The sequence below is a fragment of the Vipera ursinii genome (genome assembly GCF_947247035.1).
Source record: "Vipera ursinii genome assembly, chromosome: 1".
In the NCBI taxonomy this organism is placed as follows: domain Eukaryota; kingdom Metazoa; phylum Chordata; class Lepidosauria; order Squamata; family Viperidae; genus Vipera; species Vipera ursinii.
Window position 1 is genome coordinate 278,967,083 of NC_139512.1, and position 16,138 is coordinate 278,983,220.

General features: G+C 37.6%; 1 protein-coding gene across 2 annotated transcripts in view; it reads left to right on the top strand.

Annotated features, from left to right (window-relative positions):
• PACRG (parkin coregulated) overlaps positions 1-16,138 on the top strand; it is a 263,658-nt gene that overhangs the window by 21,324 nt on the left and 226,196 nt on the right. For both annotated transcript variants that reach the window (XM_083373098.1, XM_083373097.1), the window contains one exon: positions 10,081-10,215. In XM_083373098.1, the coding sequence (XP_083229224.1) occupies positions 10,081-10,215 (135 nt within the window). The remainder of the gene's footprint in view (positions 1-10,080; positions 10,216-16,138) is intronic.

The window sequence follows — 16,138 nt, forward strand, 5'->3', positions numbered from 1 at the left end:
TGAAAGAGATATATATATTTTTTTAAAAAATCTATTTTAATGCTAGACTAGGCCGGGGTACAACCAGAGGTGAAGTTTTCTGCTGAACAGCTTAAATCACCAGCAGCACCTTTGCTAATGGTGGCAAGGGAATTAATTGCTTTCACTTAAACAAAAGAATATCTTGGCATGGCTAGATTCCCTTAAACTGCTTTAAACGTATATCTAGAAACTATTTTTAAACTCTTTTTTTACCAGAGATTTTGTAAATGTTATCTAGAGTGAATAAAATATTTTTCCCACTCAACCCTGCAGTAACTGAAAAATACTGTAACTTTTAGATTTAAAGTTCATACTGAAAATGGTTTCGCTCCAATTATATTCATAGTAATGTTTTCATTTCATGTAAATGTTTCCCTTGCTTTGAAATGTATAAACATATTTGTGACTGTAAAATAATTTGTCCTAGAAACTTTAATTTACAATTCTCAATGGAATGGTGCCCTTCAGAATCTTCAATGATATTACTGATGTAATATGGACTTTGTGATAGCCTAATAAATCCTACATTGTGGCAGGCAGGAAATAGAATTAAAATTAGAAATGAGAACAAGTATAAGATGAGAGAGTAGGAAGAGAACAAGGAGGAAAAAGGGAACAGTTTTTGTTCCTTCATCTTAATCCCAAAAAAAGGGCAGGCAGTGAAAATGGTCTATTTTAGCAATAATGTTTACATGAAGGAGTTCTAGCCTTCCTTTAATCTGCTATGACCTGCGTATGTCTTCCTGCAGTAGCCACACAATATTTGAAAATGACATGGCTGCATCAGTGAGTTTCAGGGGAGTACTTTATATATATGAGGGATCACCCCTCTCACCTGTCATCGCAAACCTCTACATGGAACACTTTGAAACCCTCGCTCTAGAAAAATCCAACCACAAACCCAAACTCTGGCTCAGATATGTAGATGACACCTTCGTAATCTGGCCACACGGCAAAGAAAAACTGGATGACTTCCTCATACACCTCAATAGCCTACACCCCAAAATACAATTCACCATGGAAACAGAAGCTAACAATCAACTTCCCTTCCTTGATGTCTTAGTCTACAAGAAATCCAACGGCTCCCTAGGACACACTATCTACCATAAAAAAAACACACACAAACCGCTATCTGAACGCACTCTCACACCACCACCCAGCACAGATCAACTCCGTAGCCAAGACACTCATCTCCAGAACCAAACACCTAGCTGACGAACAACACCTAAAAACCGAACTACACACTCTCACTAATGTACTAACAGCCAATGGATTCCAAAGAAACACGATTACCAACTTAATCCGAAGAGAGACACCCACAAAAACCCAAGACAGAGAACAAGAAAATGGCAAAGCCCTCCTCCCATACTTAAAAGGGACCACAGACAGAATCAGCAAGGTCCTCCAAAAACACAACATCAAAACAGCATTCTACACAGACAGAAAAATATCCACCATCCTAAGAAACCCCAAGGACATAATTGGGTTAGAAAACCAAGGAGTATACGAAATCCCATGCACCACCTGCCCCACCACATACATCGGACAGACCAACAGAAGAATAAGTGCACGCATTGAAGAGCACAAAAACTCACTCAGAAAGGGAGAACAAACTTCATCCCTGGTCCAACACTTTGAAGCCACGGGACATGAAATTGATTTTAAAAAAACCAAAACTATCGCCAAAATTGAACATTTTAACAACAGAATAATCAGAGAAGCCATTGAGATAGAAAAACGCCCCCACAGCATGAATAAACGAGATGATACCTCTCGTCTACCAGCCATTTGGAAACCCGCCTTGATTGACAGACGAGGCCCAACCACCAAGAATGATACCAGACCCAAACTCATGATAACATCACATGACATCACCACCACACAACCATTCAAAAAGCAAATCCGAACCCACAACGATAAAGACACACAACCACAAAACAGAAACCTAACTACAGCTGCAACATCAGCCACTTTAAACCCCTCCAAACCACACAATAAGCAAATTGACACCCACTATAAAAACATGGCACCACCACAAACACGAAGCCGAACAAAAGCAGCACAACTCACCAGCTCAGGTCTGGAGCTGGCAGCTGAGACCAGCCCATCCACTCAGAACAACCCCCCCACCCAATCAGAACACACTCACCATTCAAAACACACTCCCACCCAATCAGAACACACTTGGTCCCCTACCCAATCAGAGCACACCTCCACAGAACACACCCCCTCTGGCAGTTTAAAAAAGAGGAACAAACAGCCACATGCTTCTCCCAGAAGAAGGAAGCTAAAGCCTGATGATGACGGATGGGATTCCGTCGAAACGTTGCGCCTACACCTTTAGTTCTACGCCGGGAAAAACCCGAAAAACCAAGGATCCACATACAGGCACCCGCGAAAACCTCAGAAAACATATATATATATATATATATATATATATATATATATATATATATATATATATATATATATATATATATATATATATATATATATATATATGTATATGTATATATATAAATATATATATATATATATATATATATATATATATATATATATATATATATATATATGTATATATATATATGCAAATTATTCAAATTGCTAATAAAGAATTTGGGAGGCTAAGATGATCATTTCGAACTCTTTTATGTTCTCATCAGTTAGTCATACCCTTTATCTGAGATTCGAACCCGGGCTGATTATATATCAGGCAGTGTTTTAACCTCCTGAGCCACAGGTTCTTTCTCTCTTATATTAGCTGGAAGGCAAAACACTGCCTGATATATAATCAGCCCGGGTTCGAATCTCAGATAAAGGGTATGACTATATATATGTGTGTGTGTGTGTGTGTGTGTGTGTAGATCTAGAGTCTCGGGTTTCTTCCCGCGTTCCTTTCATCTTCAGAAAGGAAACAAATACCGTATATATATATATACGAAAACAAATATATATATATATATATATATATATATATATAATCCCATTTATATCCCGCCCTTCTCCGTTCTCCGAAGACTCAGGGCGGCTTACAATTTAAGCACAAACCAATGTGCTTAGCAATAGCCTTCATTCTATGTATATGCCTGCTTATTAGGGCTTTCGCCCCCCCCCAAGCGGCATTATTACAAAGTCAGCTTCTTGCCCCCAACAATCTGGGTCCTCATTTTACCTTCCTCGGAAGGATGGAAGGCTGAGTCAACCTTGAGCCTGGTGGGATGCGAACCTGCACTAATTGCAGGCAGCTGCTGTTACTTAAGGAGGCATTAGCCCACTGCTCCACCAAGGCTCAATCTTATGAGTTTTGCAGCATCTCTCCTGAAGTATATTGTATTAACCTATTTTACATATGAATATCATGCCCTCATCTGTTATATTCTTTCTAATATAGAAAAGCGTGGTTGTCTTTGAGTCAGTCCCAACTCCTGATGAGTCTCTGTGGTTACCCCAAATGTTATATACTCTTTCTTTGAAGAGCTGCTTGGGCTAAGTTTAATTCTGTTCAACAGGCCTTCATGAGTGCATGTTTACAAGTTTAAATCAGCTAAAACCTGCCCTTTGTTTTCTTTCATGAGCAAGAAAAGTACTGCTTCTTTTGGCAGTCATTAAATGGTATCATTTTTCATTCAGAGCTATATAATATTAACAGTATTGACAATATTACTTGTAATATATATCACTGTAGTTCCATTGTTATTAAGGAAAGCACCAATAAAATTTCATTCAGTTCATTTTCTGTAACTTTTTTTGGTATAGAATGACCTGTGTGCTGTTTAATTACTTAGACTTGTAAGTATTTATCCATTTCTGGAATTATCACAATTACACATGACCAATTGTATATCACTGTAATTGGATCAGAGAGAACAGATTATCTCAGGCTATAACCCAGTAACCATATACATGGAATTTTATATTCATTGGGCTTATTTTGAATAGACACATACAAATCAAGTCAGTTGGAAGCAACCCTTATTTTTCCCCCTCATAACATGAAACCTCAAATGTTTTTATTTGTTTTTGTTTTGCATGCTTTGCATCATAACATTCCTACAGTCGAGTGCAAATTAATTTTAGAATAAATCTATCTGAACCAATTGTACAGAGTGAACAATGATTAGATTCATGGTTTAGGAAATGCAGTTTTACTAAATAATAATTTTTTTGAAAAAAATATGACTAATAAAATTATGCTTTCTAAAGACACATCACTTTTTGTTTGATTTCTGTATGAACTGCACATTAATCTTTCATGTTGTTCCATTCTATGTGTAATTAATCAAAGGAGATTGATCTTGAAAAGACAGTTAACTGTTATACAATTAAAGGATTCCAGATGGAGAAAAAGAAAATAATTGACTATAATAGTAAAGCCAGCAAAAGCAAATGAAATGTTGATTCATGAACAGAAACTTCTACAAATATGAATAGTCTGAACGGTTTGTTAAATTTGGCCTCAGGCGGTTCTTTGATAGAAGCTCGGTACTTACACATCAGACGGTCAGACTGAACAGCCTTTTCAGGGCTTAAAGAATGCTATGAAAAAATAGGCAGTATTAAATTCTGAAATGTGATTGATTGCTCCCTTTGTGGCAAGCACTCTGCTAAGCATTTTCCTGGTGGCATAAACTATTTGAAATATTCGGGGGGAAAGACAGAAATAAAGTTACACTGAAAATAAATGTTAGGTAGGGTAACATTGGATAAGAAATCTATAATTATCCATGCGCTCTCATGAAAATGTTGAGCATACCAAATATTTTGCTATCAGTAGCCATCTGCTGCTGATATACTCAAATTATAACAGGATTGGAAGCGTACCATTGCTTCACTGATGATGGAATGGAGACTGTGTCAATGTGGATTTAACCTGAGAAGGGAGGGAAAGCCCAAGCTCACACTGAACAAGGAAATACTGTACACAGAAGCTGCTGGAGAAAGTCAGAGTGCTCAGCGCAGTCCCTCTTGGTGATTTGAATATTAGCTTTATTAGCTAATATTAGCCGCTGTTACTCTGAAAACGTCAGACAGGGTTTGCTATTTTTTTTCCGTCAGACATTTATTATTATTTATTTATTATTAAATTTTTATACCGCCCTTCTCCCGAAGGACTCAGGGCGGTGTACAGGGCAATAAATATCAAAATGTAAATACAAAAGTTAAAAAAAGAGTTAAAAAGAATTAAATAATTATGCCCAATATAATACAATAATAAAAGTGTATTAAAACTAAATCCAACCCCAAACCCATCAGACCAGGCCAGATTGTTCAAATAAATAAGTTTTTAAATCGCGCTGGAAGGAGCGAAGGTCGGGAGCCATCCGGAGCTCAACCGGCAAGCGGTTCCACAGGTCTGGCGCGCCCACAGAGAACACCCTCCCCCTGGGGGCCACCAATCGACATTCTCTGATCGGAGGCACCCTGAGGAGGCCCACTCTGTGGGAGCGCACTGGACGGAGGGATGTTGATGCCGGCAGCAGGTGCTGCCGTAGGTGTTGCCGTAGGTGCTCCTCTTTTGCTGTAATGCTTTTAAAATATTAAAATTATTCCCTTTGGTTAACCTATGAGTACGGATATTAAAGTGTAGATGATAAATGCAGTCCCTATCCTGACATGTATGTGTTCTGTTAGTTTTAGATAAGAAATTTGCTAGGTAAGAAATTTGTATCTAAAAAAAAAACATAGCAGACTTACTTGGTCTACTAACCAACCAATATATTACAGAAATTGTAATGGTCACGGATTGGTCAGAAAAAGCAGGAAGGTCTATGGTAGCTGTGTAAGAGCAGTTCAAGTCTAAATCTTTCAGATTTGTTGAAACTGTTGCATCAGAAAACATTTATTCATCCAAAACTGTTTGTTGCCCCTGCGTAGGTCTTCCATGTCTCATACCAGTTCTTCCCCTTCCCTTCTGTTTCTAAAGGTAGCTGTATCATCCATACAAAGCAGCTCATCTGCTTATATGAGGTAACACTTGAAAAATCAATCCATTAGATTTAATTGTACAGTAGAAATAAGAACTAAATGAGTTTCTTGTTCTTTGCATTCATTTCACTTCTGTCATTTGTGTGAGATTTTCAGAGAGTCTGGAAGAGTCACTAATTTCCAATAGATCTAATTTGCATTAAATGGAATAGCATTATAATTTATATTTTCCCATTGTGATGATTCACAGAAGAATCAAGTCACGCTCCTCTTTCTTAGCTGTGACTTTCTGCAAAGTGAACAGCTTAACTATAAACTGCTCTGCTTATGCTTCACAACGTGCTTGGAAGTGTCAGCCATAATCCCGAACAATTTTTCAGACACCAAGAGTAGATGCATATAAATATATTTTTTTGCTTTGCACAACAAACTGCTATACTCTCTTGCAAATTCATTCTAAAAGCCTTTTTGCATTTTAAATACAATTTGTCCTGTGGCCTGGGAGACCAGTATTTAAAAATCTCAAGCCCCAGCACACTTGAGATAATCATTGTTTTTTGCAGCTTTTGTCTGAAGTCCAGTTAACTTAATCGTTGTGTACATGTTTATACCCTCATGCAAGAATATGTTGGTGGGATTATTACTGTATTAACATGCGTAAGCCAGGACTTCCTACTTAATGAAACATAAGAAATATACTTATGCCCAACTTGATTTCTGTGAGGATGCTTTCCATTTCTAATCATGTTTATTTTCTGGTAAGTACTGGCAGATTCAGTGAGACTTGCTCTGAAATGAATGCACAGAAATTTGTAGTCTTAGCTATCAGTAATTTCAAGTGGGTGATGGTGAATGACCAACCTTTATTAACAATAACTGTGATAAAACAGATTTAAGTTGTCTCCAGACTTCATCGTGTATTAAACAGATTAAATGAAATAAAGAGTAATTTATTTCATTAAAGGAAGAAAAGTCAGACTCTGGCACTGGTGTAGTTTTTGGCTGTTTTCTGGTCTCGTTATCAATGTAATCTTTGCACTATAACTGTAGTTTGTTTTAGTCTTACAATACAATAATATAATTGACTATGTAGAAGCAAACTCCTCAGTGTTCAGCAATAATTTTTCTTATTCAAGCAAGAAAAGAGATTAACTCATCTTTCCCCAACGTGGTGTCTGTTGGATGTGGTTATATTTGGGGACTGCTAAACTGAAGAAGACCATATCAGTCACAAACTGTTTTTGCTAAGCTTGTAAGCTGCCCTGAGTCTTCGGAGAAAGGCGGGATATAAATGGAATTAAAAATTAAAAAAAATAATGGATTCTAAATCGAAAACAAAACACTGAAACAGTTCTTCAATAGAGGAAATCCTGATGTGTAACCCTATACTGCTCTTCCATATAAACAAGCAATAAATTGCAAGCCCCATAAAACAAGCCCCATAAAATTGGTTGACAGTATGAAAAATCTCCAGACTTATTCCTTATTTTTGATTCCAGCCATAAAATGAATCAGTCCACACTGCGTTGCTAAGTCACTATAATTCCATGCAATTTTTTTGATTGCAAAATAACTGCTGGAAATCAGATTTTCCTAATTCCTTCTCTCTTTTTTGTCCTTAATGAAAGCTTAATGTTAAAGCCATAGTTATGTCATCCAAAAAATAAAACTATACCTTAGTATGTTTGTTCTTGTCCTCCAGCTGTGTGTTCTGTTATTATAAATTAACATCCCCTTATAAGCAAACTAATAGCATACAATACTAAATAAATGTCTTAATTTGATTTTATTACAAGTGTGTGGACCTTATTTTCTTATGATTAGATCCCAGTGGGTTCTTGGTTGAGGGACAAATTCTTTAGCATTCCTTATTTGTGTGAATTCTTTCAAACAGAAAATTTCTCCATTGTACTACGAGAGCTGTACATGATTTAATTTGATGGTATAGTTAAGAGAATGAGACAAAATTGAATATGGTTGAGTTGAAAGCAAATAATTTCCATCCTATATTTTACAAACTTAACTATAGTGATATCTGCCATTTATAAAAAGATCTCTCTGTTATATAATATGTATTTTAAGTAAGTTACCTTTAGAACAGGGGGAAAAAACATACCGTATTTTCCGGCGTATAAGACGACGGCGTATAAGACGACCCCCTACATTTCCTGTTAAATTATAGGGTTTGGGCTATACTCGCCATATAAAACTACCCCTCTTCCAAAGCACACCAAATAAAAATTAAAAAACATCAGATTTGATTTTAATATGGTAATTTTAATTCAAATGCTTATGACATGCAGGTGCTTAGTAGGAAAACTGTCACTTATAAACATAAGGCTGTTTGTCATCAAACATGTAAACATAAAACAGTGCAAGTGGATTAAACTTTAATAATAATAACAGTAACAATAATAATAATAAGTTGGAAGGGACCTTGGAGGTCATCTAGTCCAACCCCCTGCTAAGGCAGGAAACCCTATACCATTTCAGACAAATGGCTGTCCAGTCTCTTCTTAAAAACTTCCAGTGTTGAAGCATTCACCACTTCTGGAGGCAGGTTGTTCCACTGGTTAATTGTTCTAACTGTCAGGAAGTTTCTCCTTAGTTCTAGGTTGCTTCTCTCCTTGACTAGTTTCCATCCATTGCTTCTTGTCCTGCTTTCAGGTGCTTTGGAGAATAGCTTGGCTCCCTCTTCTTTGTGGCAGCCCCTGAGATATTGGATTACTGCTATCATGTCACCCCTCACCCTTCTCTTCGTTAAACTACACATACCCAATTCCAGCAACCGTTCCCTATTTTCCTAATTCACTTTTTCACTTTTCCTAATTCACGCTAAAGCTTTCCCTGCACAGAGCCTTAAGTTACACCAGCTGCCTGCAATTAGTGCAGGTTCGCATCCCACCAGGCTCAAGGTTGACTCAGCCTTCCATCCTTCCAAGGTAGGTAAAATGAAGACCCAGATTGTTGGGGGCAATAAGCTGACTTTGTAATAATGCTGCTTTGGGTGTGTGTGAAAGCCCTAATAAGCAGGCATATACATAGAATGAAGGCTATTTCTAAGCACATTGATTTGTGCTTTAAATTGTAAGCCACCCTGAGTCTTCAGAGAAGGGCAGGATATAAATGGGATTTTAAAAAAAAACCCAAATGGGAGATCCGCTCCAGGTTTTCCAGCCAGCCCGCCCAGTTCCTGAGTCAAATGTGTCCTTAGAGCTAAGCAGCTGCTCTGACTGCTGCCTTCCCCACCTGCCTTTCAAGTTGGGATATACTACAGCTGCTCTTCAACTTTAGAAGGAAAGACGCCCAGACCCCAGCCTGTAAAAAATCACAGACTGCAACTTCTCCAATTGGTCCCGCTTTCCCTGCGCAGACAAAATGGGAGATCCGCTCCAGGTTTTCCAGCCAGCCCTGTCCCTAAATTTTCAGCACCTGGCGTATAAGACGACCCCTGACTTTTGAGAAGATTTTCATGGGTTAAAAAGTTGTCTTATACGCCAGAAAATACGGTAGTTATAATTTTACTATAAAGCATTAAATATCCACAAATCTTAAGCTGTCCAAATTTAAAATCACATCTTTAACATAATGTCCCTGTGAGTGAATGTGGAAAAGCTGAGGAAGGTATGAAAAAGAGAATAGACATAATCAGCAAGTTAGTTGAAAACTTATAAATAGCCACTAAATTCAGTGAAGAGAAACCCAGGAAGAAGCAATTCAAATCATTCAAAGAGTTTGGGCTGTATTAACCCACTATAAATGAGTGATACTCAATCATTGGCAACTTTAAGAAGTGGGAACTTCAACTCCCAGGATTCCCCAGCCAGCATTATAAATAAGGTTGGGAAATTGCATCATCATTTCCAAGATTTTGATGTATCCCAGCCATATATTTAAATCTGCGTAGCTCTTGCTTCTTTCATCTAGCCTAGCTGCTATAGGTGGGCCATAACAATTTCCACCACGTATTAAATGAGATAAATATTCCATGGTGAGTGCTGATAACAGTACTTTAAGCTGAAATATGAAGCACTCTGATGTCATAGTCTCAAATAAATCACTGATCTGAACACAAATGTATTTCTTGACATGCGCCAATTTTTGCATAAAGGTTTTTCTTTAACATTATAGGTGAAAGGTCCTCCAGCTGCAGGAGCTTTTAAAGAAAGACCAACGAAGCCCACAGCATTTCGCAAGTTTTATGAACGAGGCGACTTCCCAATTGCCCTTGAGCATGATACAAGAGGAAACAAAATAGCCTGGAAGGTAGGTCAGGGCACAGCTGTGATAGGCAGCTGCACTTATTGAAGTGACAAATGTCATTGCCCAAACTGTGGGCTTATAAGTAAATAAAGTGGAGTAATTTCTTAGCAAATAGAGGACGGTGGGGGAACAAGTCAGAGACCGGTCTCCTGAGTCAGCCATCTACCTTGGCGAACAATGAAATTATATGCCGCAAAAAGGGAGTTGACAGAATTGCTTTGCCTTAGAGAACTGTCTCCTGCTCAATTCATCTCTATTTTTATGAGGACCTGGCAACCCAGCCTATCCCAGGCAGTCCATCAAGTGATGGAAGTGGCTGGATACAGTGAGCAGCAGCAGCAGCCATTTATCTCCCTGCCCTCCCCCCCAATTTCACCTTCCTGCAGGACAGTTCCAAATGGAAGCTTTAATTACCTAAATGGATAGGTCAAGATTGCCTGCTCCCTTGAAATGCAGAGCAGAATACTAACGAAGGCAGATTCTCATTCTGGCGCTTCACTCCCAGGCTGCAGCATATGTCAGACAGCGTAATCACTGTCATACATGCCCCTGTTAGAGGCTGACCTCCACTGCTGAAACCATTATGGCTCTGACATCTCTGACAAAAGGTTAATTGGCTTCAAAATAAATGTATTGCCTAATGACTTCATTCAAATGCAGCAGTGTTTCTCTCCAAAAGGCTCAGTGATGTTATTTGTAAAACTTGCCAATCTTTGAGGTAACTAGAGCAGGCTTTTAAATTTAATTTGAAAAATGAATGCTGATCTTTAACCTGCTCTTTCTATTTAATTATTTTTGTTATCAAAGAATGAATTTCTCTCTTTGTGCATATTATTTATTGCCTGGGATAAGATTTTTCTTCAAACCGGACAAAGATAGCCTGAAGTTACATCATATACTGGGAATAGTTAAAAAAAAAAGGAAAATAAAAAGAAGCACATAAGCCATTCTTAGAATGTTTGAGTAGCTCATGCTCATTTAATTTAGGTAATTAAAATAAAAAATAAGTGGTTTTTAGACATGAAAATAATAATAATGATCTATAATATGTATTATTAAACAATTTGGCACCCTGTAAATGAACTAAGAAAGATTGCATCAAAACTTAAAGGATGTATTTCGCTCATATATACAATGACTTTTGGTGTGATATTTTCTAATCTTATAGAATATTATTACTGATATTTATAGATAAATGTAGACATTATAATATTTATGTAAGGATCTTTGTATTAACTTTATATGAAATTTGTGATATTAATTATTCTGTTTTGATTTTCCTCAAAATTATATGCTTAAGCTAATAATACATTTTATTTGAATTAATAGACAGGAAATAAATCACAAAGCAGAACTGATGGGCCAAAGTCCATCAATTACAAAATGACTTATAGGCTAACTTAAACAGATTTAAGTTTAATTATATCTATTTTTTTAAAAGGTGGCATGACCTAATATTGCTTACTTGGGAATTTTAGTGGTAAAGATTTAGAAAAGAAAAGGAGGGAAATGCACAGAAGTGTAATAAATACACTTAATAAATACACTTAAACACTGTAATAAGTATTTTATTATTTTCAATCCCTCTTTTGCTGCCTTACTGTATATAGCAGAAGATTTTTTTTACAAAGTTCTAAAAACTGTGTGGTATGAAGAGAACACGAATATTAAAAAGCTGTTGTAATTCCAGCTGTTTTTTGATCTTTAGGTTAGCTGATAACACCATAGGCACCAATCTAAAGCTTTGCTATGCTTTCACCCTATCCCACAGCTAGCAGGAATCTGTATAGCATTGGATGTCTTGCCGGTTGTACAGTGTGGTCTGATGTGCAACTGGAAGAGGTCTGCATTGGGCTGATATGATGCACATCATAGAAAAGAGCCATGATTGGTAGCTTTCTGATCTGAAATTCCAGCCATGTCCACTATCATTCAACTTATGAAAAGGCTCCTTTAACTGGCATGCACAAAACTCTTCATACAGTGATTTTTTTTCCCTTTTACTTTCATATTGTATACAGACAGGATGAACTTAAAAAAAAATCTTTGAAACTATGGGTCCATCAGATGATTGTTCAACTTAATGATCCCTAGCTGGCACCAAAGAGTTTGAGGGTTCTTGTTTTTGATGTTTTTAATCACTTATAGCCACTGAATGGTCATCTAGATTATTGTGTAGCTGAGATGCAATTGTTGAATTATTTTTGAAGAGCTGGAATTAAAGGGATTTAACTGTAAGGACTGATGTGGAAACTGGAAGCTGTCTAAAGAGATGAAGTGAGGAATCAATACTTGGCTGGAAGTAACAACCACGGAAGTACAAGATTTGGATCCTTCTGGCTACACACATTAAGTCAGGGAAGGTGGGATCAGTTTCAAAACTTTGTACTTTCTGGGTTGACCAGTGGACTTTCCCTTTTTAAAAAAGAGGGAAAAGAGGTTGTGGTGTTCTGGTCTCCCTTAAAAAAGAATTGATGCTTGGACAAAGAGATCAGGGACCAAGATCTCATAGGAAACAGGCAGAAACAACTAAAAGCCAAGAGACAGATAAATATCTCTTAGCACAGAGGTCCCCAACCATTTGGGCACCAGGGACCGGTTCCGTGGAGAAAGGTTTTTCTGCAGACCAAAGAGTGCATGGTTTTGTGTGCTGCCTACATGTCACGGATGGGGCTTTGCTTGTTTGTGCGGCCCGCTTGCTGGCATGCCGTGGCCCGGTACTGGTCCACGGACCGGGGGTTGGGGACCCCTGTCTTACCAGTAGCAGGTTGTTTCAGTATTATCTTTTAGACACACATAACATAATTCAGCTGCTCTCCTAAGGAGAGGAAAGTATTGCTGTTTAGGGTTTCTTATAACCACTTAATTATTGTCTGAACATTTAGTTTTTCTGCTATTTATTCAGAACCATAATAAGGAAACAATTGGTTGGGATGTTAGAGGAGAATCAAATTGGAATTCTTGGTTTTCAACTATCACAGTGTCACTTTTTCTTTCAACTTGACTTTCTAGCCTTGATGAATAATATGCACGGGGGGGGGGGGAGAATTCATGCTGCCTTAGGCTTCCTAGAAGAAAGGAGGTATCAAATAAGTAGAGTGATTTACATACTTGTGTAATGCCTACTTAGTTGTAAATATAATGCCATAATGAATTATACAGCAGTGTGGCCATAGAGGCGTTTTATTTAGGCATAGTTGGGTTTGGGGCATACGATTCCATCTATGAGAAAAAAAATGTGTATTGGGATATTTCTACAGCATCAGTCAGTTTGCAGATTTGGTTTTACAATGGAGTACATTCATGTGTGAAAAGATATGGTAACATCCCATGGAGAACGTATCTCCATAATGAGAAGCAAGAACACTGAATTTCAAGGAGAAGCAGACCTAGATAAAGGAAGTGACACCTCTTTGGAGCAAATATCCATAAAGGAGATCTGAGAAATACAGTGAATGGAACAGCAATCTAAACAGCAGCTGAAGTTAAAAATGCTTGCAATGAAGAAGTAAGATCTCCTTTTCACAATGATATACTGAATGAATACAAAGTGTTTGCTTAAATTGTCTCCCATGTTGAAGAAAGTGTGTACAAAGGTCCCTGCATGATGGACATATGTTTTATTTTGATTTTGGACATTTTCCCCAAGTGCAGAAAATAGTTTAATCATCATGACATATTGTTCCTCCCATTTCATAAAAACATTACCTCTGAAGACCTCAAAAATACTGCTACTTTCATATAATCCAGCAAAATGGAGCAACTGTGCTGGCTTGTGACAACATTTTTAAAGCTTTTTTCCTCCCTTGTGGTTATGATTCTTAGAAGAGGTAGATAAGTAACCTATCCTGAACTGTAAATAAAAAGTATCTCTGAACACCAACAAGCAAACGAAACTGTGACAAAAAGATAGAATAAGGAAATTAAGAATGTTAGCTTAAAAAAGGAGAAACAAAAGGAAGATAGTTCTTCAAGAACTATTATATGGCAGCAATTATTTTTCCTGTATTTTCCTGTATCCCAAACAACTGAAAATAGAAGAATAGTTTTAAGGTACACAAAGGAAGGTGTTGATTCCTTGATAGGAGTAACTTCCCAATAATTAGAATAGTGTGATAGTAGAACCAATTACACAGGAAGGCAATGAACTTCCCTTTACTAAATATACACAAGTGAGGATGGATAGGAATACTTACAAGGAGATGGAAGATCGAGTCATTGGCTAAAACAATTATGTAGGTCTGTGACAAAATGATGGATAACATTCCTTTTCTTGCTATTATACTACTATTTTCTTGTATAATACTACTATTATACTACTACATTGATATACTACTATTTGTCTGGAAACTCAGGCTAGAAATATGGAAGGCTTTTCCAGACACTTTTCTGGTGTAGTCTTTCGCACAACCCTCCTGCTACCAGCTCTGGAAGGGAAGAAGATTTCCTAATTAGCTTTGAACATGATCACAAGGACCTGCCATTGGAAAGAGAAGCTAACCTCTCCTATATGCAGAAATGCTTTGTACTAATGTACAGGATTTGTTACTACTACATTCATATATTTATTTAATATAATTATTTAGAAACATCATTGAGAGAACAGTATCATTTTTCAATGGTGATTGTACAGAAGGTTGTACAGAATGCAAAAATGCTAAATGTCATAAGCAAAGGCACAACATCAGAATTGTTGTGATTCAGGGTCAGCCTGTGGGTTCGGAAGTTGGGTCAGACGATTCAGAGGAGGAGGAGGAGGGGGGTTTTGGAGAGCCTGCAGAAGACAGTTCTGAGGCTTCGCAGAGCTCTCAGCCAGGCCCCTCTCATCTGGTTACTACGCAGACCTAGCTGTGTGAGCCTGACAGCGTGGATGAAGATGACCCACAGCTGGCCCTGTTCAAGGACGCCCAGCGCAGGAGGCAGTCAATCAGGAGTAAACAGAGGAAGACAATGGGGCACCTCGGAAGGAGGCAGAGAGAAGCCACTCCTTGAACTGTTTAAAAGGGGAATGTGTGGGAGGGCTGGTTTGCTGAAGGCAACCGTTTGAATAGCTCCTGTTTTGTGGTTCGTGTTTTGTTCAGTTTGCTCTGTTTTGTGTCAATAAATTTGGCAGGCTTAGTTCCAGCCTTTTGCCTTTGTAAAGGGGTTGTCCCTGCCTTTTCTGCAGGGCCGGTAGTAGGCTGGAACAGAACAAGAATAACCAACTTTTCCCCAATTAATTAGAACTATAAAATATGCAGCTATCAAACCATATTTTTTGAGTTTACTAGAAAATGTACAAGTAATCATTTTACCATCTTTCTCATTTTTAATTCAATATAATTCAATAAAATAATATCAATTTATACTTCTCATCTTGTAGTATATATGTCATTGGTAATTTGCAGTGTAGGCTAAATGGAATATGTCTTATCTTTCCCATATGAATGATTAAATGGATGGATGGATGAATGAGTGAATGAATACCGTAGCTTTACTGCATTTCCCCAGGCATATAACAATTGTAAAAAATAATAAAATAAGAGCCATAAACCATTCAGACATTAGTTCTAAGAGCTACACGTGCAAATGTGGTGAAAGTTTAAATAGTTGCTTTTGCCTGCCCAAAGGAATCTCATATAGAATTTATCTGTTTGTGTGGGACCGGCCTAATGAGGGGTATTAGCAATTCATTAGGAGGATCTGTATAAAAACCACAAAAGAGTAAAACAAGGGTCAGTGATTCACTGCTCCCAGATACAGAGGGCAAATAATTTCTGCCTAAAGGGTTTTTAAAAACTTGCTCTCCAATGCACTGATTGCAAGATGTCAAAGTGCAGTAATGTTTAAGGCCCTACAGAACACATTAACTACTGTATATGCTGATCCATTTATACAGCTGGTTGAAACAGACTTTAATTTCGCTCAGGTTTTATTTCAGCTGGCA